The sequence below is a fragment of the Schistocerca serialis genome, chromosome 1 (genome assembly GCF_023864345.2).
Source record: "Schistocerca serialis cubense isolate TAMUIC-IGC-003099 chromosome 1, iqSchSeri2.2, whole genome shotgun sequence".
Lineage (NCBI taxonomy): Eukaryota > Metazoa > Arthropoda > Insecta > Orthoptera > Acrididae > Schistocerca > Schistocerca serialis.
Window position 1 is genome coordinate 314705270 of NC_064638.1, and position 25533 is coordinate 314730802.

Consider the following 25533-nt stretch of genomic DNA (forward strand, 5'->3'; position numbering starts at 1 on the left):
TATCCAAGTGTTAAAACTGCTTTGGTTTGAGACCTTACAGCAGCATCTTGGATGCCCATCTCCCATTGGACTTCGTGTCAGTAGCTTCATGACGTTCCTCTGTATACTCATCAACCTGCCAAAGGCACAAAGGCACCATGTGGCGCAGCAAATTTGGTGTCTTGCTCACTGTGAGTGGGCCAAGAAAATGTTGGATACAGCTATGGGCAAGGAGAAGTAGTTTAGCTTGGAGAGCAATTCTCACATATCATTTGGCACGGCATATGTGTGACACCATCATGGCTTCCTGGATGATGACTGTGCTCAACCATTCATAGCTGGCCTAGTGGACCAGTATCTGCAAGACAGAGATATCATGCAGCTATAGTAACTAAATTATTCTTTAAAACAAAATCTAATTGAAGATGCACCAGAAAGGATAAGCTGAAGGAATGGAGCTCTACCTCTAGTGCAGACCAGTGCTGACCTCCAAATGGCACTTGTCCTGCAATGGGAGACATTACCAGAAGTCACAAGATCCACAGGATAAGCTGCAGTAGTGCATACTTGATACTTATTCTAGGGCACCAAATCTGTATGCTGTTGGCAAGTACACCAGACACTGAATGAGCAAACCCATTCCTAGTTTTCTAGTATACCATGTATCAGCATCACTGTACCACAAATTTGCCAAACGCACCTCCTAGTGACTCATTGCCATCCTGGCTTATGGACACATTTATGTAATATCACAAGTAGATCAATGATTTAGCAAGATCCATAATGTATTTTATGCTACATTACAACCGTTACAAACTTAATTCCCAAATAAAATATGCAGCAAAGGGCTGCTGTTGTTATTATTATTATTAGCTCCATGAAATGTTCTGATAGTTTCACACCCTCATCTTCAACTACACAGGAGTCATGTTGAATTTTTCTTTCACTTCTGCAAAGTGTTACATGTTTGCTAATACATACATTACACAATTAATTACTATTCCTACCAAATTACGACTTATGTAAGAAAGTTAATATACTGTCTTCTTTACTTTCCTCACAGAACATAATCTCCAGACACCTATACAAAAACATTTCATTACCACAACCTTCTCTTGTTAATAGAGGCAAAGAACTTACTTGTGGGACATATTAAAAAAGCTAATGCTTTAGCATCTATGGTGACAAAGTTTGTTGTTACCACTAGTAAAAGCTGTACAGCTTTTACAAAGAGAGTTGAACTGACTATTACAGTACCCTTCACATCAGGAGAATGAAAGCTGTACAAAATTGTTTATGAGATGCCGCTGTTTTCCAACAGTGGTTAACACAGACAACTCATAATGTGAAAGGTAAAGCAGCTTTTACTTACATGTGCAATGATCTTCATGGAAATAAAGCTTGAATTTAAAAAACAGCCTCACACCTTATGTGTGAAATTAGTTAATAATACTTTGTAAAGTTGATTTGACAGTAACAAATGAATTTAGTCATAAAATTCAGCACCACAACAAAAAGTCAATAGATGATTAGAGCTGTCAGACATTTCTCATGGGCATGTAAAATCTCAACTATGGCACCAGCACGAAGGATACATTTTCAGAGTTTCTCTGTTTCTTGAGTTGTTTCAAATGTCCCTCACTTAAGCAAAGGCTGTGATGCACAGCCTTCAGACACGAGACACAGTTGAATCTGAGCTGAATGCTCTTCAAAATACTGAAGAGATAGCCCAAGGAGTTTTATTCTTATTTTTGCAACTAGCACGTGGAGCTAGGGATAATATTCAAATGCAATGATGGCAACTTGCACTGGTTATAATGTAGTAGCTTAATAAATTGAAATAGGTGCCTCATTTGTGCGCTGCATGCCATAAATAGTGATGTTTGTTTTTAATTTATTTTCTGGTGGTTTCAAATTAACAATGACTTATAAGCTATCAATACATTTATTTAGAATTAGCAAAGAAAGGAAGGAGGAATAGGGCAATTCCCATTAATTATATTATAAGGGAAACCAAAAAGTTTCTGTTTGAAGGCCTTACAATTGCAATGTCAATCAGGAGAAATCACCATAAACATTGAGGCAATCATCCCACTGACACAGCAGGCTGAAGATACTCATAACTGTCTGCTGCACATCCTTATCCAACAGGAATTGTTGACTCTTCAAGGCCTTTTTTTTAAGGGACCAAAAGCATAATAATCATCACATAGGGAGAGATCAAGACTATAGGGCGGGTGCTCAAGCATCTCCCACTTGAGGTGGTGTAACTTTTGCATTATGACATTTGTGATATGGAAATGTGTTGTCATGAAGCAGCAGCACACATTAGTCACAATTTTCTTGGATATTTCGTGCTTTAATTGCACATTATAATTATTCTAGCAGTGGGCAGTACCATTTCCCTGTGACGGAGATACTAAGTTCCTTGAAATCAATAAGCAATGGACGCTGGTAATCAAAGAACTGGGTGAGCATCACTTTTACAGCAGATGACTAGCTCGAACTACTTGGGACGTGGGGACGATCGATGACACTACTGATCCATCGACACTTTCCTGTGGTTCCCAGTAGTGGCACCAGCTAATGTTGCCTGCAACAATGTGCTTAAGGGACATGTTGCCTTCAACACAAACACATCACGTGCTTCAGGCAGTCATTCAGTTTGCTTTTTGTTCAGCATTCAACACCCGGGGTATCCAATGGCTGCCAACCTTACATTAGCCTAACTCCTGCCGGATAATGTACCGGATGTTACAAAGCTGACGTTGAGCTCCTTTTTTATCGGACAGATGGTTGCGCGCTGATCCGTCCTAATTACATCATCAGCCACCTGTTTGTTGTTGTCTGTAATGGATGAAGCTGACCTCTCATATTAACTGGCATCCTGTAGTGAATTGTGACCAGCATGGAATTGGTGTGCCTTTCCACGATGATGGTTTTCAACAAACATGCTGCCTCATACAGATTCTTCATTCCCCGATGGCCGTATACTGGTATTTGTCCCTTGGCAGCCAAGAAAAGAATAACAGCACACGTCCCGTTTGGATGCATTTGGTAATAATGTCACCTAGTTCATGTTTCTGCATTTACTGCATGTACATGGGAAAGGCACAAATGCCACACTAACCCCTTTTCTACATGTCTGTGCCTATATACCCACACTGGAGTCGTGCTGGGTTGAACATATGCTGCAGCAAAGTCCTCAAATGGAAACATTTTGATCGCCGTTTATGTAATGTACTGGAGGACAGTTAAAGAAATTGGTTGTGCAATTTCCGAATGTGAATTTCAGGCATTTTAGTGATGTAGGGAAACAATAGAAAACCTAAACCTGGATGGCCAGGCAGATAATTGGACCACAGTCCTCCAAGATGTCAGTCTACTGTGTTAATCACAGCACCACCTAAATCCTTTCACAATTATTTAAATGTGACTGTTAGATTTGGTTGCTACCATAAGTAGAGCTCCCTTGCAGCTGATGAATATAATTGTTACACTGATTTTTCCAAGTGTTGCACTGGCTGACTGAGGAAACCGAATTCAGACACATGTAAATCAGCATCGTTTGTTGGGAATAACTTTTTTTAAAAAAAACTTGGTACAGGCCCCTACTAAGTAATTTGCTGTCCTCTTGTGACATTCTCTAAAATATTCAGTCAGAGATGATTAAAATACTTGTTTGCTGCAGTTCTGTATTTGATTTTGCCAAATAACAATAACAGCCTTCTTCTGGTCTGAAATACTAGGAAGTAGAGGGCACAGGTTTCATTGGATATTTTTAGTATGAACATCCCTATCCTATCAACTGAAGACATCAAGTCTGTAAATGAGTCCATGGTCATATTGTGGCACTTTATTTGCAAAGGTCCATCTTGACCACTCAATTTTTGCATTTCCCTATTACTAGTTTCAGCTATTGCCATCTTCAGATTTGTTAGAAATAAGAAACAGTGGTGTAACCAACTGCTCAATTAGCTGAAGCTAAATCTGTAACAGGCCTAGTGATACAAAAGAATTTTTTTTTTTATATATAACTAATGACCATGTGTATCAGCCATAAATACTATAAAATATTCTGATGTAGGTATCAATGTCACAATCTGTACATATAGGTACATAGTAAGTGCTGGTCATGGCCTGGATGCGTCTGATATTTATACAAATAACTGAGGCCAGCAGAAGGCACTATAACTTGGGTACATGAGTAACCAGAATCATGAATGTAATAGTTAAAATGCAATATGCATGGGCACTAATTAAAATTACTTCACATGGCAAAACGAGTGCCTGACAATAAAACATGAACTGACATAAAACATGTGAAATTAGATCCATATTTAAAATCCACATAAAAGGCGTAAAGAGTAATAATGGGAAGCTCCTAGCCTGGCAAAGTAAATAACACAATTGTTTAAAAGCCAGAATAAGAAGTTTAACAATAGCATCACATCTATAAATCGAGGCCTATCATCAAGACAAAACAATTAAACCATAACCATAAGTGTAACCATGAACCATGGACCTTGCCATTGGTGGGGAGGCTTGCGTGCTTCAACAATACAGATAGCCGTACTGTAGGTGCAACCACAACGGAGGGGTATCTGTTGAGAGGCCAGACAAACATGTGGTTCCTGAAGAGGGGCAGCAGCCTTTTCAGTAGTTGCAGGGGCAACAGTCTGGAGATTGACTGATCTGGCCCTGTAACACTAACCAAAACGGCCTTGCTGTTGTGGTACTGCGAACGGCTGAAACCAAGGGGAAACTACAGCCGTAATTTTTCCCGAGGACATGCAGCTTTACTGTATGATTAAATGATGATGGCGTCCACTTGGGTAAAATATTCCGGAGGTAAAATAGTCCCCCATTCGGATCTCCGGGCGGGGACTACTCAAGAGGATGTCGTTATCAGGAGAGAGAAAACTGGCATTCTATGGATCGGAGCGTGGAATGTCAGATCCCTTAATCGGGCAGGTAGGTTAGAAAATTTAGAAAGGGAAATGGATAGGTTAAAGTTAGATATAGTGGGAATTAGTGAAGTTCGGTGGCAGGAGGAACAAAACTTTTGGTCAGGTGAATACAGAGTTATAAATACAAAATCAAATAGGGGTAATGCAGGAGTAGGTTTAATAATAAATTAAAAAAAATAGGAGTGCGGGTAAGCTACTACAAACAACATGGTGAACGCATTACTGTGGCCAAGATAGACACGAAGCCCACGCCTACTACAGTAGTACAAGTTTATATGCCAACTAGCTCTGCAGATGATGAAAAAATTGATGAAATGTATGATGAGATAAAAGAAATTATTCAGGTAGTGAAGGGAGACGACAATTTAATAGTCATGGGTGACAGGAATTCGAGATTAGGAATAGGAAGAGAAGGAAACGTAGTAGGTGAATATGGATTGGGGCTAAGAAATGAAAGAGGAAGCCGCCTGGTAGAATTTTGCACAGAGCATAACTTAATCATAGCTAACACTTGGTTCAAGAATCATGAAAGAAGGTTGTATACGTGGTAGAACCCTGGAGACACTAGAAGGTTTCAGATAGATTATATAATGGTAAGACAGAGATCTAGGAACCAGATTTTAAATTGTAAGACATTTCCAGGGGCAGATGTGGATTCTGACCACAATCTATTGGTTATGAACTGTAGATTAAAACTGAAGAAACTGCAAAAAGGTGTGAATTTAAGGAGATGGGACCTGGATAAACTGAAAGAACCAGAGGTTGTAGAGAGTTTCAGGGAGAGCATAAGGACACAATTGACAGGAATGGGGGAAAGAAATACAGTAGAAGAAGAATGGGTAGCTTTGAGGAACTTAAGAGTGAAGGCAGCAGAGGATCAAGTAGGTTAAAAGGCGAGGGCTAGTAGAAATCCTTGGGTAACAGAAGAGATACTGAATTTAATTGATGAAAGGAGAAAATACAAAAATGCAGTAAGTGAAGCAGGCAAAAAGGAATACAAACGTCTCCAAAATGAGATCGACAGGAAGTGCAAAATGGCTAAGCAGGGATGGCTAGAGGACAAATGTAAGGATGTAGAGGCTTATCTCATGAGGGGAAAGATAGATACTGCCTACAGGAAAATTAGAGAGACTTTTGGAGAAAAGAGAACCACTTGCCTGAATATCAAGAGCTCAGATGGAAACACAGTTCTAAGCAAAGAAGGGAAAGCAGAAAGGTGGAAGGAATATATAGAGGGTCTATACAAGGGCGATGTTCTTGAGGGCAATATTATGGAAATGGAAGAGGATGTAGATGAAGATGAAATGGGAGATATGATACTGCGTGAATAGTTTGACAGAGCACTGAAAGACCTGAGTCGAAACAAGGCCCCAGAAGTAGACAAATTTCCATTAGAACTACTGACGGCCTTCGGGGAGCCACTCCTGACGAAACTCTACCATCTGGTGAGCAAGATGTACAAGACAGGTGAAATACCCTCAGACTTCAAGAAGAATATAATAATTCCAATCCCAAAGAAAGCAGGTGTTGACAGATGTGAAAATTACCGAACTATCAGTTTAATAAGTCACTGCTGCAAAATACTAACACGAATTCTTTACAGACAAATGGAAAAACTAGTAGAAGCCGACCTCGGGGAAGATCAGTTTGGATTCCGTAGAAATGTTGGAACATGTGAGGCAATACTGACCCTACGACTCATCTTAGAAGAAAGATTAAGGAAAGGCAAACCTACGTTTCTAGCATTTGTAGACTTAGAGAAAGCTTTTGACAATGTTGACTGGAATACTCTCTTTCAAATTCTGAAGGTGGCAGGGGTAAAATACAGGGAGCAAAACGCTATTTACAATTTGTACAGAAACCAGATGGCAGTTATAAGAGTCGAGGGACATGAAAGGGAAGCAGTGGTTGGGAAGGGAGTGAGACAGGGTTGTAGCATCTCCCCGATGTTATTCAATCTGTATATTGAGCAAGCAGTAAAGGAAACAAAGGAAAAATTCGAAGTAGGTATTAAAATCCATGGAGAAGAAATAAAAACTTTGAGGTTTGCCGATGACATTTTAATTCTGTCAGAGACAGCAAAGGAGTTGGAAGAGCAGTTGAACGGAATGGACAGTGTCTTGAAAGGTGGATATAAGATGAACAACAACAAAAGCAAAACCAGGATAATGGAACGTAGTCAAGTTAACTCAGGTGATGCTGAGGGAATTAGATTAGGAAATGAGACACAAAGTAGTAGATCAGGTTTGCTATTTGGGGACCAAAATAACTGATGATGGTCGAAGTAGAGAGGATATAAAATGTAAACTGGCAATGGCAAGGAAAGCGTTTCTGAAGAAGAGAAATTTGTTAACATCGAGTATTGATTTAAGTGTCAGGAAGTCATTTCTGAAAGTATTTGTATGGAGTGTAGCCATGAATGGAAGTGAAACATGGACGATAAATAGTTTAGACAGGAAGAGAATAGAAACTTTCGAAATGTGGTGCTACAGAAGAATGCTGAAGATTAGCTGGGTAGATCACATAACTGAGTTGGTATTGAAGATAATTGGGGAGAAGAGGAGTATGTGGCACAACTTGACTAGAAGAAGGGATCGGTTGGTAGGACATGTTCTGAGGCATCAAGGGATCATCAATTTAGTACTGGAGGGGAGCGTGGAGGGTAAAAATCGTAGAGGGAGACCAAGAGATGAATACACTAAGCAGATTCAGAAGGATGTAGGGTGCAGTAGGTACTGGGAGATGGAGAGGCTGGCACAGGATAGAATAGCATGGAGAGCTGCATCAAACCAGTTTCAGGACTGAAGACAACAACAACAACAACAACAACAACAAGGTAATTAACAAAACAATTACTATTCATTAAAACCTTGATAGTTAATAACACATTCAGAGTGGGATTTCACTGGCAGAACTTGTGGAAGAAGGCCCATTGTCCTTGCCGCTGTTGGCAGTGCACAAGACCGCACGCCAAGCTGCTGTGGCACTTGATGCTGCTCAGACTAGTAGGTTTTTGAACACATCAAAATAAGTATTTGGGTTAAACTCACCCTGTTAATTCTGCAGTAATTCCAGTTGCCATTTTCTGTCCATATAAATTTCCATTTCTTTGAGGAGGTTCAGTAATTCGCGCATTATGCAACACTTCCACATTATCCTCTATGTTTCCTGTATACGGAAAATGGTGACTAGAATTAGTGCTGGATGAACAGAATGAGTTACATCTGAATGCTTGTTCTGATGAATTCAGAAACGTGATAGTTTGAGCAGTGTCGAGCATTGCAGTAGCTTGGTGTGTGGTTGTGTGCACCAGCCACCTGCAGTGAGGAGACTGGGTTTTCTTTCACAAAAAAAAAATTCCAGTCCAGATTTGTTATCAACTATCAAGGTTTTAATTAATAAGTCATTGTTTTGTTAATTTCTTACACCTATGTTAATGTTTTACATGTTTTAATTGCTTTGTCATGATAATCTCCCCCCCCCCCCCAAAAAAAAAGAAAAAAAGCACACACAGCAGGTAAACTACCAAATTGGGTTTTGGTGTGTGTAATGCAAGTTATTCCTGCAAGGGATGCTTAAAATTAATTTGCAAAATGGACAGTTGGTGCGCTACGTTTGGCCACCTCATTCGGACAGGACACACTACTGTGGAATTTGGAAAAAGAAGAGTGGTCAAAAACTGGAACAGGGACCATGTGAAAGTTGGTCAAAATGGCTGTAGAAGAAAGGTCAGGAAAAATTGTAGCAAATGGAGTCAGGTCGTCAACATGGAAGCCATCTTGTAAACTCAAGTCTGAGAACAGGACTTTTCAAGTGATGCACAACCCAGCGTGTTGTCCTGGACGGCAAGTGTCCATTGGAAATAAAGTACTGTCAGGAGTGTCATGGCGAAATGTGACAGGACTGCTCTTGTTCTATACACACATAAACAATCTGACAGGATGTGTGAGCAGCGATCTGTGGTTGGTTGCCGATCATGCTGTGGCATACAGGAAAGTGTCATCGTTGGGTGATTGTATAAGGATAGAAGATGACTTGGATAGAATATTTTGTTGTGTGATGAATGCCTGCTTGCTCTAAATGTGGGAACCTATAAGTTAGTGCAGATGAGTAGGAAAAGCAATCCTCCACAAATGATGAAGCACAGCAGTCAGTCATTCTTTTTTGCACTTTTTATTCGCTAAATCTAGATTTTGGCTGTTGCCTAACCATTATCATGCACTATTTCATAGTAGCAATGCATGTCAGTGCTTTGTTGTTCGGGCGTCTGTCACAGTTCTCTCAAGACTGTCTTGAAAGAACTGTGACAGACATCTGAACAACAGGAGACTCACATGCATTGATACTATGAAATAGTGCATTGATAACGACCAGCCGAAATCTAGATTTGCCGAAGAAAACCTGCAAAAAAGGACAACTGATTGCTGTGCTCTATCATTTATGAATCATATCACAGTCGCTGAGTGCATCCACATTCCTAATGAAAGGTAACATGAAAAACAATCCTGTAATATTTGAATACAGGATTAATGATGGGCTATTTAACATGGTCAAACAGATTAAAGATATTGGAGTAACACTGCAAAAACGATATGAAATGAAATTAACACATAAGGTTGGTTATAGGGAAGGTGAATGGCTGACTTCGGTTTATTGGAAGAATTCTAAGAAAGTGTACCTCACCTATGAAGGAAACCATATACAGAACACTTTAACAATCCATTCTAGAAAACCGGTCAAGTGTTTGGGATCCACACCTTGTTAGATTGAAGAAAGACATTAAAGCAATTCAGAGGGGTGCTGCTAGATTTGTTTCCAGTACATTCGATCAACATGCAAGTATTACACAAATGCTGCCAGAACTCTAATGGGAATCCCTGGAGAGAAGACAAAGACTGCAGAATGATCCAACTGTCACTAGTATATGAGGGTGGTTTGAAAAGTTCTCGGAACAGAATAGAAAAAATGTACTTACATCACTGAAACTCTCTTATTTTTCAATGTAGTCTCCTTGTAGATTACTGTACTAGGTCCAATGATGTTCCAGTGCCTTGATCCCATCTAGAAAATGAGTTTGCTCCAGGCCTGCAAAATAGTTGTCAACTCTGGTTATCAATTCTTCATTTGAAGTGAATCTTCATCCACCAAGAAAAATCTTCAGTTTTGGAAGGAGATAGAAGTCTGACAGAGCCATATCAGGTGAAAAAGGTGGGTGTGGCAACAATTCATACCTTAGTCCATGTAATTTTGACACGGCGATGGCATGTGTGCTGGCGCACATTGTCTTGATGGAAGATGACTTTCTTCCTTGCTAAACCTGGCCTTTTTTCGCGTATCTTTTGTTGCAATTTGTCCAGGAGGTTAGCATAGCATTCTCCAGTAATTGTTTGCACAGTAGGGAGATAATCTACAAACAGAATCCCCTTCACAACTCTTAGAACACTGACGACATGACCTTTCCCGCTGAAGGAATTGTCTTTGCTTTCTTTGGTGGCGGAGAATAAACTTGTTTCCACAGCTTTGACTGTTGTTTTGTCTCTGGGGTATCTCAGTGCACCCAAGTTTCATCTGTGGTCACAAACTGGTGCAAAAAAACCTGTCTGTTTCTGCTAAAACGGGCCAAACATTATGCGCTTTTGATACAGTGTCAAGAATTGCTTCACCCATCTTGCAGATAATTTTTTCATTTCTAATTCTTCAGTTAAATTGTGATATACCCTATCAGATGACATCTGGCAAGCACGAGCAATTTCACACACTTTCAATCGGCGATCCTCCGTGACCATTTCGTGCACTTTTGCAGATTTCTGGAGGAGTGACACATCTTGTCCGACCATTGCATGAATCGTCTAAGCTCTCCCAACCAAATTTAAATTCATTTGTCCACTTGGCAACAGTTGAATATGAAGGAGTAGAGTCTCCCAGTGTATTCTGGAAATAGGAATGAATATCCATTGCTTTCATACCTTTCTTTACGAAGTACTTAATCACTGCTCGAATCTCAATTTTTTCCATCTTCGCAAATCTTATGCAGGAACAACAACAGGGCCACATCACTGCTACAGCTCTCTTCTAAGACTACTGACATGGCACGTGTTTACAGGCAACAGTTCTATGAATGTCATGTTAACAACTTGTTGCACTAGTGCTGACCTTTCATGGTGATTCTGAGAACTTTTCAAACCACCCTTGTACATCCCGTAGGGACCACGAAGACAAGACAAAAGAAAAAAAGATTTGTACAGAAGCATGCAGACAGTAATTTTTTTTCGGTTGCTCCATCTGCAAGTGGAACAGGGAAAGGAGTGACAAGGTACCCTCTGCCATGCACTGTACGGTGGCTTGCAGGGTATTTATGTAGAACAAGAATAGCCAGATAGTGGGACTGCAGCACTAGAAATCATGAGTACTGCAACGAGTTATGAGCTCCATGCTTACAAAAGAGTTATGAGCCCCACTACGGGCAATGCATAATTCAATCACAAATGGCTGTATGGCCTTCAGGCCAAAAGCAAATTAGCGAAGAAGACTCAATTATGCTTACAGTGACAAGTTCTTTGTACTTTTATGAGCAGTATTGTACACACTGTTATAGAACTGGTCCCTGTAACACTTGGCATGAAATTCAACTTTCAACTCTGAGCATTGCTTGTGCTATCAAATGTAATAAGGGGATTATAAGTAATAAAAAAAGCATCCACACCTACCTGCTAACAAGACAGATACTAATGTTAGTAAGTTCAGACTTTCCAGGGCAATACTATGGTTATCCATAAAAATGTCAAGAATATATATAGCCAAATGAACTGTTGTACTACTAAGTTTCAATCCTTCAGCTATGTTGCAGATCCATTTAACTAAATGACTTCTGTACTGTATCTGAAAAAAAAGTAAATAACAGCAATATCAGAAAATGAAAGGAGGCCTCTATGACCATATAGCATTGGAGGAGACTGGTGACCTTGGTATCCACATAAGTCACAGAATTAAAAGATAACCAGGTTTGGCTTTACGGTCACCATCACATTTACAAGAGTATTTCAGATTTAGTGAAACCAACTACATACACATAGAAAAATTACTAATCTTATTACCTGAATAATACAGAAACACTGAGGAGACACAGTTGTTATTTGAATTGACTAATAATGAACATAATACTTAAATAATATGTAAAAAGTGCTGGTGGATGGCAAAATAGCATAATTTTTTTTATAATAAAAAATTAGTTGACAAAGGAAGGTCCCCAGAGGTGCAATCAACTATATAGTGCCATAGTTTAGAGTCATAGGTATTACACCCAGCAGGTCCTCTTTTGTGAGTAATCCATGAATAATAATTCTGGATGATGCTCTTCAATCTTAAAAATAATAGTGTTATCCAGTGTAGTGGTGTAGTGAAGTGGTTAAGGTACATTCCTGATGTACTCAAGGTTGTCGGTTCATAGCCTGACAATTGCTCTGACATTGTTATTTTTGTAGCTAAACCTTCGCCACATCATTTTAAACACAATATTAAGTTTTTTATTTGTCCTCATTTTTTCTTAGTGTCACACTCTTTTTCATTTGGAATCTTTGTGCATGTGATTTTAATTATTTTTATTTATCTATTGTATTATTTAAATGTTTCAATACACCAACCTATCGTTTAAGAAACTAAAGATGAAATAATCTACTTATATTGTCTATTCAATGGTCATAATGTACTTTTTATTACATTTATTGCATTAATTAAAGAAATTCAAGCAAGATGAGGAACAGAAATAATGAATGCCATAACAAGGGCAAAAATATGAAATTATAAAACAGAAGAAATTAAAATTAAAGTTAATACATAAGGTAATTAACATCACAAGGACCAAGATTCCAACTGAAAAAGGAATGATATGAGGAAAACACAAGAACATGTAAAAAAGCCAATGTGATGAATAAAATGATGTGGCAAAGGATTAGAAATAAAAAATATACATTTAAACCAATCACTTTAATAAAAATTATGATCAAAGTCATTCTGTTAAAGATTTAAAAACAAAAATTTAAAAAACATCTGATGGGATTCCAAACTACAACCTTCAGCATGTCAGCAATGTACCTCCATCAACAGACTACATCACCACTCTGGGTACCATTATTATTTTTAAGGCTCCACACCATCATGAGATTTTTTTCCGTCGATTACTTGCACATATGGGCTCACTTGTGCATTTTAGACAATCTTTCATTCCCTATATTTTACACCTATGTTCAATTTCAAAGATTGTACTCCAATCAACAATGTTAGGAGCTTTCTTTAAATTGATAAATGCTATAACATAGGTTTGCCTTTCTTCAATCTATTTTCTAAAATAAGTCATGGGGTCAGTACAGCCTCACGTGTTCCCACATTTCCCTGGATTCCAAATTCATCCTCTCTGAGGTCAACCTCACACCAGTTTTCCCATTCTTCTGTAAATAATTTGTGTCCATATTTTGAACCATGACTTATTAAGCTAATTGTTTGGTAATATTGTCACATGTCAGCACTTGCTCTTTCTGAGGAATTATTACATTCTTCTTGAATTCTAAGGGTACTTTGCATATCTCATATCTTGCAGACTAGGTGGCATAGTTATATCATGGCTGAACCTCTATAATTCCAAGGGAATGTCACCTACTCCAGAGGCCTTGTTTCAACTTACGTCTTTTAGTGCTCTTATCATATTCTTCTCACAGCATTGTATCTCCCATCTCATCTACATTTGTTTCTTTTCTTTCTATAATACTGTATTCAAGTTCTTTTCCTTTGAACAGTCCTACTGTATATTCCTTTCACATTTCAGCTATCCCTTCTTAGCTTAGTATTTTCTTGCCATCTAAGCTCTTGATATTCATACAGCTGCCTCTCTTTCCTCCAAAAGTCTCTCATTTTCCTAAAGATGGCATCTTTCCCCTCCTAGTTCAAAATGGCTCTGAGCACTATGGGACTTAACATCGATGGTCATCAGTCCCCTAGAACTTAGAACTACTTAAACCTAACTAACCTAAGGACAGCACACAGCACCCAGCCATAACGAGGCAGAGAAAATTCCTGACCCCGCCGGGAATTGAACCCGGGAACCCGGGCGTGAGAAGCGAGAACGCTACCGCACGACCACGAGATGTGGGCCCCTCCTAGTTGTGCAGGCTTCTACAGCCTTACATTTCTCCTCCGCCATACCTGCTTTCGTCATGTTGCACTTTTTCTCTGAATCTCAGTTTTTAGACATCTGTATTCTCTTTTGCTTCCTTCATCTGTTGCATTTTCATATATTCTCCTTTAGTTGATAATGGTATATATTTGTTTATTAAAGATCTGTTTCCATCAGTGTCACTCATGACAAGGTATGTAACCAATCCATTATTTATAAATCTTGTATATTGTTAACAAACTCTATTAATGACTATTGTTTGTCTATGATTTATAAGGCAATAAGTTTACTCATTTTCCCATTTTTTACTTTAGGCTCACATTCAAGTTTCATAAATTCAGAAATATCTTTGAAAACACTGAGATAGTTGCTGTTTACAGTAAAGATGACACATTAAGTTGCACACAGGCACAACTAAAACATATTTGTGGTGTCACCGCCAGACACCACACTTGCTAGGTGGTAGCCTTTAAATCGGCCGCGGTCCATTAGTATACGTCGGACCCGCGTGTCGCCACTGTCAGTAATTGCAGACCGAGCGCCACCACACGGCAGGTCTAGAGAGACGTCCTGGCACTCGCCCCAGTTGTACAGCCGACGTTGCTAGCCATGGTTCACTGACAATTACGCTCTCATTTGCCGAGACTATAGTTAGCATAGCCTTCAGCTACGTCAATTGCTACGACCTAGCAAGGCGCCATTTATCTTTTGCTGGTTATCTTATAAAGCCAGTACCGTCAGACCTATGTTCTCCAATTATGGAATAAAGTTAAGTATTACATCAACTACGTACTTTATCTGCTATATTAATTACATTGTAATGTTCCAGACCTCACGCCAGCCTGCGTGAGTTAAACGCGTGCCTTTCGGTTACCCGTCACTGTGGATTGGCTGTCTTGCCAGTCCACAACAATATTTAGATATTAGCTTCTGGCCACAGCCTTCGCCAGAAAAGGAAATGCATACATATTCATTCATGGAAGCAGGCATACCTGACCACCATCTCTGGCAGCTTGGATCTGAGCTGCTGGTGTGGCAGTTGTGTGTGAGAGATGTTCTTGTTTTGTGTGTGTGTGTGTAACTTAATGTGTTATCTTTATGGTAAGTAGCAATCTATCTTTTACATACACTGTTGATATTCCAAACTGGAATTCCCATTGTTTGAAAATGCTAATATTTATACAATTACAATTTTTATAATTAGTCATCAACATTAAAAATGAATGAAAATTTGTTCGCAAAAAGAATGTCAAATTGAGGACTACCTGAAAACAATAGTGTTCCACAATTGGAAGTAAGACAAAGTGAAATGTTTCATTACATACAGAGAGACTCTCAGACTGTGATGAGCAAACAATCATTTCATTTTTAACATTAAGGATGCTTCATCGTTAAACCTCTCATTTGTGCACTTAACAGTTGTGTGGCCTCTACACAAGGATTGACTGTCTTTAATCATATCACTGTACGATGATAACTGGTAGATATTGTAACAAGGTGAGAACACAGCTAATGAGTGCACATTTATATTAGTGTTTTGTGCTTTGTCAGTTTGAATAATTCTAGCCAATAAATTGCCAATTTGTACACGGTAGGCTGCACAAGTGCAACAGACACACACCAGAATGAACCTAACTGTGTTACCCAAACCAGAATAACTGGAACTGGACAAACAAATAGAAAAGTTAGAACAATAATTTAATCTGTAGTTTCCTGTTCTTTTATCACTGGAAGGAGAGAACAGTTCTCACAAACACAGAATTATGAGGGTAATAGAGTGCAGGAAGGCACATTTAGTAACAAAAACTTGCCATTTGAGATACAAATTCCAGCGTGTTAATAGCGAGTTGTTCGAAACTGAAAACCAGCATGTTAGCTAAATCCAAATGAATCAGTGGGGTACAAATTTATCTGACAGATCACAAATGTAGAGTTGGAGTGCAGTGGTGATAAAGGCACAAAGATGGAAAACATTTTTAATATCTAGCAGTGTGTCATTCTCTAACTTTAGCTCTTGATTAACATGAATGGTTCAGAGTTTTAAGCAGACTAGTGAAATTTACAGGATTTTCCAATGTGTATACATCAGATTAGATGCTAGACAGTATAACACTAAATTTAACTTCATTACCTGAGGAGAACGAAAGTTGAATGGAATCCTCTGACGCTCTTTTTCACGTAGCGAGCTAACAACATCTTTTGCATAATCAGTTGTCCACCATTTTCTTACTAACGCCATCTGTAAAATAATAAATTTAACTGCAATGCCAAGCAGGGGAAAATGTTACATCTAATTTATTTTTTCTTTGAAAAATGTTATGTTATTAACCAAAGTCAACAATTTCAACATGAGAAGATCAACATGGACAAGGTTGTGTGTGTGTGTGTGTGTGTGTGTGTGTGTGTGTGTGTGTGTGTGTATAGAGAGAGAGAGAGAGAGAGAGAGAGAGAGAGAGAGAGAGAGAGAGAGAGAGATTAAATGATTGGTTCTTTTTTCACTCCACAGGCATATTTGTCACCCTCTTCCCATCATACATTCATTCACACATCACATTCTATTAATTCCATCAGGAACAGTAGACTTGAGATGTGGAACAAACAGAGTTACACACTGACAGGGAGAAGCATCACTGCGGGCTATTTCGGTGAAACACACTAACTACAAAATGTGACTACAGCTAACCCACTCACTCTCATAATTATAGGAATTAATTTAAAACTGAGTTACTTTGGGCAAAGGGGATGTGAGGACATACTGCTCCTCCTCTTTTACTACTCAGCTACTGTTGTTATCTGACACATTAAACACAGTGTTTATGTAACAAGATGTGTTTGCGTTAAACATTAGCATTATGTAATATTTATACATCAAAACAAGATATTCTTTTACTTTGCTTTTGAATATCTGGGATTTTTGATTTCCTACCTGATGTCTACCTGTAACATTTTACAGATGACTGCCTGAGAGTATAAAACTCATACACTGACTACATTTCATCCTTTAAGACAGAGGGTTGATAGTCTCTCAGTCGGCACTATCCCAACATATTTCTTTGCAACAAATACTCCTTTATTTTGCATACTTCTGTAAGCTCAGAAAATCTTAACTTAGTGATCTCCTCTCCTTCAGCGATTGTGTAAGTACAAGTTACATGGGTGCATAAAATTTTTGTCATCACTTAGCTATGCCGATTCCCACATATGTCTGTCACTTTCCCTCACCGTGAGCAGGGGACAAACTTAAACGACCTCCTGCAGGATGCCCGGAAGCATGTGCCAGAGCTGTTAGTAATACACTGTTATGTCCAACCTCACCTGCACATCATGAAGGAAAGAGCCTCCTCTTCCACCAACTAAAACTTCCATACAATCGTCTTGTCCGAAACGTGGCTACAACCACACATATCCTCATCTGCTCATCTCCCAGGATATATATTTCTTAGGGTGGTCAGGAAAAACAAACTTGGTGGTGTTGATGTTGGTGTTGCAAATGTACATTCTGATCTCAAACTCAATGCCTTATGCAAACTGAACCCTGAACCCTACTGAAGAAAGACTGCAGTCACACTCAAGAGTAAATTGCAAGAGAGAGAGAGAGAGAGAGAGAGAGAGAGAGAGAGAGAGAGAGAGAGAAAAGACTGACAAAGTAGGAGATAGAGATCAAATGTTAGCTCCAGGCCTCTCAGCACATGGAGTAATAATCCTGGTCTTCTTCTCACAGCTCTGAAAGCTCAAATCATATCATATAACATGTAGGAACATTACAAAAACCAACTGTGATGTCCTAACAGCTGAGTGCTCAGAAACTTCATGGTATTAAATAATCAGAGGGGCCACAATTGATAGCAAAATCCAAGAACTTTATTTTAATAAACCCACTGCTCTCTATAACAAACACGCTCTGATACATATATCCACATAAGAAACACTGGTACTCCTCAGCTGACAACTGAACTATGCCAAACGATGAACAACGGGGATGCTTGTCAGACATTTCAAGGCAAATCAGAAACCTGAACGTTACAAACACTACAGAAAACTGTAAGGCAGGGTACAAAGCATTCACATTGTTGAAGTCAGACATGCTTGTTGCTTTATATGTAATACACAGAAGCTGTTCTGTGGGAGAATCTCAGTAGCTTGGGCATTGGAAAGACAAAATCAAAAAGTGTGTTTCAGATGTCAGCCGATAAATGGAAGTCAACTCTCACGCCGCAAAGAACTGTGCCCACTAGAAACATCAAAGTATTTACCAAACACAATGCCTAAAACACAAATACAAAGAGAAAAACAATACTGAGGATCTCCTCTGAAGCAATAGGCAACAATGGTATCAGCATAACCATGATCAAGAATCCTGCCACTAGCTTAGTTTCTATCTTAACAGAGAAACTCAATTTTGCTCTGAGAATGAAACATACCCATTCTTCATGGAAAGGAAGCACAGTCAGCCCTACCCCTAAAACCAAGAACCCGCAATCACCTTGTGATTAACGATCAATCAGCATATTATCCACTGTATCCAAAGCTGTGGAATATATTATTCACAGTCAAACTACTGAACATTTCTGCGAATTCAACTTATATGACACATTATCTGTTCGGCTTTTGTAAACACTACAGCACAAACACTGCACTGCATTAATTAAGGTAACTAATGACCCAAAATATGCCACTGACATATGTGAGGCTACAGTACCAATGCTACTTCACTTCTGCAAAGCTGACACTGTCAAGTTTAACATCGGCTCAGAAAAATGTGACAATCACATGGTGCACAACTGTGGTTAGAAAACTACTTGAAAAACAGAAAGCAATGTGTTGTATGTGAGAATAAAAAGTCATCCTGCAAGCACATCACAGTTTAATTAAACAATGATAAAATAAACTTAAATTGTATGAGCTAAATCACAGTTTAACTAAACAATAACAAAATAAACTTTCATTATATCACTCCGATGCCACGTACAAGCCCACAGTGACGACACACACTAAGCATTAAGCAGCGCAGTTGCATCTGATCTCAGCCAACCACTTACTCAACTGCTAATTATCTCTCAGACAACTGCCTCATTGTGGGATTGTGCCACTAGCTTGCAATCTGGGTATTTCTTGCTCAAATCATACTTCTTTTTTAACCAAGCTTGCTGTTTATTTTACACTACTGCTGCTAACTTGGATGTATGACAGCACAGCTTAGCAGTGTTTTAGCTGAAGCAGTAATGACAGAATAGGTATGGGCTTGCAATTTTAAAGCAACAACGGTATGGTACAAGACACTTATTTGTGATTGGTGCACTTTATACATTGGCACTAGAGGATGAAGGACGCCACAGTGGTCAGTGCCAGGAATACTTCTGTTTTCTTCACATGTAAATGTTATCTCATTGATCTTGTCCTCCTGTAAATATCATTTCTATGTCATTGACCTCCAACTCCATTGAAGTGCCATACCTCCAGATATCAATACCACTATCATCCAGATAAATGATGAGCTGCCTTCGATAGTGACATGGGCCTGAAGGGTGGGACTAAAACTAAATACGAAAAAGTCACAAGTAATCTTGGCATGCCATCAGAAATTACTATGGTCACAGCTCCACAAATGTCTGTCTCCTATTCTGCTCAACAATATTATATCATCATCCCAGAAAACAGTGAAGAATCTGTGTGTAATTTTGGATGAGCATTTCAATCGCACAGAAAATATTGTTGCCAGTCATAGAATGACTTCCACTTTTATCAATGCCCTCAAAAATTTTTGAAACATATATCCACAGGATGTGAAACAAACTCTCACAATCATTCTTTCTACCAAACATCCACTAGTGTCATGTACTCATAAAACAACACTAGACAGTCAGAACTAACCGTGAATGCTTGTATACAATTCATCTGCAACATTTGTCTAGATGATAACGTCAATGCTCCCTATGCCCACTTAGGGAGGTCAGACAAGTTACATAACTACCATACGATATGCTTACTTCATCGGCTCCTCAGTGTGCAAGCACCACAGTATCTTACATCACATCACATCACATCAGAGATTAAACACCTAGCATCTCATAGTAATCTAAACACAGAATCCCATTTATCTTGTATTGTACCTGCGCTCATAAAAAATATGCAAGTTCCTTTTCCATTGCTGCTGTCTGTGCCAGGAACAAGCTACTATAACATTTCCCCAGAAGATAATGTATATGACCAATGACCCCCCCCCCCCCCCCATCCACCCCACAGCCCTGACTTAGCGCCATCAGATGTTCATATGTTTCCAACACTGAAGGAATTTCTTGGTGGAAATCACTTTGAAAATGATGACATGTTGAAAGAAAATGTTCCTAACTGGTTTAACCATCAGGCAGCAGAGTTCTTACATGCTAGGATCCAAAAGCTGGTGCCACAACTTGACAAATGTTTAAATATTCATGGTGACTATGTTGAAAAGTGAAAAAAAATGTGCACACTGAAGATTGCAATACAATTTATGTTCATAAATAAAGTTTCTCTTACCCCATTACAAATCGGTTCTTACTTTAAATATGACCCTTATACTTCCTCTTCTGAATTAAGTCATCTTCCTGCTGCATGACTCATAAATGCAATATCTTTGGATTATTAAGACAAGACTCCATCTATGCAAAGAGATGCCTTCAGTGTCATGACATTTTAGTTTCCCTGCTATAATTTACACAATCAAAGATGTTGTGAAGATCACAGAAAATGCCAAATAGCTAATTTTTTTGGTTTAGTTGTAACAGAACAGTTCATGAGATTATATATTGCATTCTCAGTACAGTAGTCTTTACAGAAATCAAACTTTAAAGTTGGTTCATTATTAAGATATATCAAGATAAAAATGCAGCTATGATAAATACAAACTGATTTTATTGTAACTGACTAATTGACACTACAGTCAATGTATGAAGATGAGCAGGACAGACTGAGTGGAATCGGCCTAAACATCAGGAGTCATGAGATAGTCATGACCAGATAATGCCATACCACATATAATAATAAGTACAAATATGGTTTAATGCAACATCGAGTGCACAATTAGATTTGCCCAAAATAAATTCTGCAGCTGATGGGCCAGTCAAGGGGATCTTAGGGGATGAGTAGATAGATATAAAGAGAGAGGCAGCTAAGTCATAACACCCCTTGTATCTCCCCAACCGTAATAGATACAAAGATGCTTTTTGGACAGTGAATTGCAGGGATAGGGGCTACATGGCTACATCACATTTCATGTTCGTGCTATTTTTTATTACAGAGATATGAGGCCGTCTTTGGTTTTTTAAAAATGGAACCGTATGTTAAATTTTAGCGTAACATGATGGGCTTAAAAAGACTGTTTCAAATATGTGTACATCATAATATTTAGGCGAATAGTTTTTGAGACACAGATGTGTTCTCATATCACGTTCGTCCTTCGAAGCGGCATTGTTCAAAGCGACCTTTCCTGTTGACCACTGAGGAACTTAACAGGGAAGGCATTGTTTTCCTGCTTCTCGATAACATCGCAAGGTGATGCACGAGATAGCTGGATAGAAGGGTATGAATGTGCTGGTGGAGTAATGAGACATTGCACTTCCGTCAAAGTTTCTTGGAGCAGACATGTACACCAACGAAGAAAAGTTAAGATACGCTTCTAGTGTATGGTGAAAGCAGAAGAAATGCTGTTAGAGCAATAAAGCGATTTTGAGAGCTGTATCCCGATTGTGAGCATCCTACGCACAAACTTCTTGCATGTATTTGCAAGAAACTACTTGAATCGGGATCATGGATACAGAGGACAAGGCAGAAAACTGCAACTGGCAAGGTACATGAAGAGGGAGTTCTAGCGTTTGCACGTAACAACCCTACTGTTTCGTTGCGACGTATCGCCTTGGAATGTGGTATAAGTCAGAGAAGTGTTCTATGCATATTGCACCAGCATAGATTTCACCCGTTTCACCTCTCATTACAACAAGCACTCTCCAGTGTGGATTTCGAATGGCGCCATGAATTTTGCCGGTTTGCTCTGCAGTGCCTACAAAATGATCCAATGTTTTTTCAACGGGTGCTTTTTACTCATGAAGCGAATTTCACCAACCACGGTAATGTGAATTTGCATAATATGCATTACTGGTCAACAGAGAACCCTCATTGGCTTCGACAGGTACAGCATCAGCAGGCGTGGAGTGTTAACATGTGGTGCAGCATCATCGGAAATGTCATTGTGGGGCCGTACATCATTCCGAGTGTACTAAATGGCAAAAACTACGCACAGTTCCTGCGAAACGTTCTGCCCATTTTGCTGGAAGAGGTATCACTAACTATGAGTCAGTGCATGTGATTCCAACATGACGGCTGTCCTGCTCACTCTTCTTGTGTGAGCTACAGAGCTGTTAAATGGAAAGTTCCCGGATTGTTGGATAGGACGACGTGCTGAAGTGAAGTGGCCAGCCCGAACTCCTGGTCTGACCCATCTTGATTTTTTTCTGTGGGGAGCAATCAAACATAAAGTGTATGCTCAAATACCAACTACGACAGACGATATGAAGCAACATTTCATCAACACATGCACTGATCTCTCACGTGACACCCTCGCAGCTTTTGACAAATCATTCGAATGGCGACTACAACTGTGCATTGAAACAGAGGGGAAGCATTTTGTGCACATGCTTCAGTAAAATTCTGTATCATGTACAGTATGCATTTTGCATCTTTGTGTGCATTTGCTTCGTACTGTGATTTTCAAATAAAAAACAAATACGTACGAAATAATTGTGACCAATAAGGGCCTCCTAATTTACATTTGTATTTCTGTTACTTAAAATGTACTAATATCTTGTAGTATTTTAATACTGTATGGTGTCTACTATTTTGGTATCACAGTTGTCCAATAACTGAATAATACTTGTGTGACATCATCAGTTAATTTTTTTGCAAAATATTGCAGTATGTATTACTATTGCCGGGTAAAGGGGCATGTTTGTGTAAGGAAGGACTTGTGACATTTACCATGTACTCTACACAACAGGAAAGGTTGCATTGGACAATGGCGCTTCGTAGGCCAAACACAATATGAGACCATATCTACAGCTACATCTGCATTTATACTCCGCAAGCCACCCAACGGTGTGTGGTGGAGGGCACTTTACGTGCCACTGTCATTACCTCCCTTTTCTGTTCCAGTCGCATATGGTTCGCAGGAAGAACGACTGTGTGAAAGCCTCCGTGCGGGCTCTAATCTCTCTAATTTTACATTCGTGATCTCCTCAGGAGGTATAAGTAGGGGGAAGCAGTATATTCGATATCTCATCCAGAAACGCACCCTCTCGAAACCTGGACAGCAAGCTACACTGCGATGCAGAGTGCCTCTCTTGCAGAGTCTGCCACTTGAGTTTGCAAAACATCTCCGTAACGCTATCACGGTTACCAAATAACCCTGTGACGAAACGCGCCGCTCTTCTTTGGATCTTCTCTATCTCCTCTGTCAACCCGATCTCGTACGGATCCCACACTGATGAGCAACACTCAAGTACAGGTCGAACGAGTGTTTTGTAAGCCACCTCCTTTGTTGATGGACTACATTTTCTAAGGACTCTCCCAATGAATCTCAACCTGGCACCCGCATTACCAACAATTAATTTTATGTGATCATTCCACTTCAAATCGTTCCGCACGCATACTCACAGATATTTTACAGAAGTAACTGCTACCAGTGTTTGTTCCGCTATCATATAATCATACAATAAAGGATCCTTCTTTCTATGTATTCGCAATACATTACATTTATCTATGTTAAGGGTCAGTTGCCACTCCCTGCACCAAGTGCCTATCCGCTGCAGATCTTCCTGCATTTCGCTACAATTTAATGCTGCAACTTCTCTGTATACTACAGCATCACCCACAAAAAGCCACATGGAACTTCCGACACTATCTACTAGGTTGTTTATATATATTGTGAAAAGCAATGGTCCCATAACACTCCCCTGTGGCACGCCAGAGGTTACTTTAACGTCTGTAGACGTCTCTCCATTGATAACAACATGCTGTGTTCTGTTTGCTAAAAACTCTTCAATCCAGCCACACAGCTGGTCTGATATTCAGTAGGCTCTTACTTTGTTTATCAGGCGACAGTGCGGAACTGTATCGAATGCCTTCCGGAAGTCAAGGAAAATAGCATCTACCTTGGAGCCTGTATCTAATATTTTCTGGGTCTCATGAACAAATAAGGAGAGTTGGGTCTCACACGATAGCTGTTTCCGGAATCCATGTTGATTCCTACATAGTAGATTCTGGGTTTCCAAAAACGACATGATACGCGAGCAAAAAACATGTTCTAAAATTCTACAACAGATTGATGTCAGAGATATAGGTCTATAGTTTTGCGCATCTGCTCGATGACCCTTCTTGAAAACTTGAACTACCTGTGCTCTTTTCCAATCATTTGGAACCTTCCATTCCTCTAGAGACTTGCGGTACACGGCTGTTAGAAGGGGGGCAAGTTCTTTCACGTACTCTGTGTAAAATCGAATTGGTATCCCGTCAGGTCCAGTGGACTTTCCTCTGTTGAGTGATTCCTGTGTGTGTGTGTGTGTGTGTGTGTGTGTGTGTGTGTGTGTGTGTGTGTGTGTGTGTTCTTTCACGTACTCTGTGTAAAATCGAATTGGTATCCCGTCAGGTCCAGTGGACTTTCCTCTGTTGAGTGATTCCTGTGTGTGTGTGTGTGTGTGTGTGTGTGTGTGTGTGTGTGTGTTTGAGGTTTACGGGCGCTAAACAGCGGGGTCATCAGCGCCCAAACGCATAAAAACAGGAACACATACAGTGAAGGGACTAAGACGAACAGCGAACAAGGAGAACAGCTAAAAGACACAGACCTGACGCAGTTCCAAATCCTCACATACAGAGGCAAAACAAGAGGAGAAGGAAGACACTAAAAAGGAAGGGAAACAACGAAAAGAGAACAGAGCCCGAAGGGAAACAAGGAGGTAATCGTGATTGGCGGACCTGTTACCTAAAACCTGGGTGAGCCAGTCACCCAGCAGCACATTAAAACCCTCTCCCTAAAATCCGAGGCAACAAATTGGACAGGACACAAAACCGTAGGACCTTAACTACAGTCGTTGCGTCATCTCGTAAAATAGAGGGCAAATCCGGTGGCAAAGAAACCACCGCCCTCTGGTCAGAGAATAAAAGACAGTCAAGTAAAATAAGGCGGACAGTAATCTGGACGCCACAAGCACTGCAGATTGGGGGGTCCTCCCGCCGGAGTAAAAAACCATGCGATAAGGGACTGTGCCCGATGCGGAGGCGAGTGAGGAGAACCTCATCCCGCCTGCATGACTGGTAGGACGTACGCCATGGCCGCGTGGTGGCCTTGACCAGACGCAGCTTATTTTCACCAACTGCCAGCCACTCCTCTTC

The 25533-nt window shown here is 39.7% G+C and overlaps 1 protein-coding gene across 2 annotated transcripts in view; it reads right to left on the reverse strand.

The window, feature by feature from the left end:
• LOC126469696 (cyclin-J) overlaps positions 1-25533 on the reverse strand; it is a 48422-nt gene that overhangs the window by 15063 nt on the left and 7826 nt on the right. Inside the window, exons 2-3 of one of the 2 annotated variants that reach the window (XM_050096878.1) lie at positions 16247-16354; positions 11657-11822 (exon numbers count right to left, since the gene is read on the reverse strand). In XM_050096878.1, coding sequence (XP_049952835.1) covers positions 11657-11822; positions 16247-16354 — 274 coding nt within the window. Of the gene's footprint in view, positions 1-11656; positions 11829-16246; positions 16355-25533 lie in introns of both variants that reach the window. The other variant, XM_050096870.1, reaches the window with a different exon arrangement.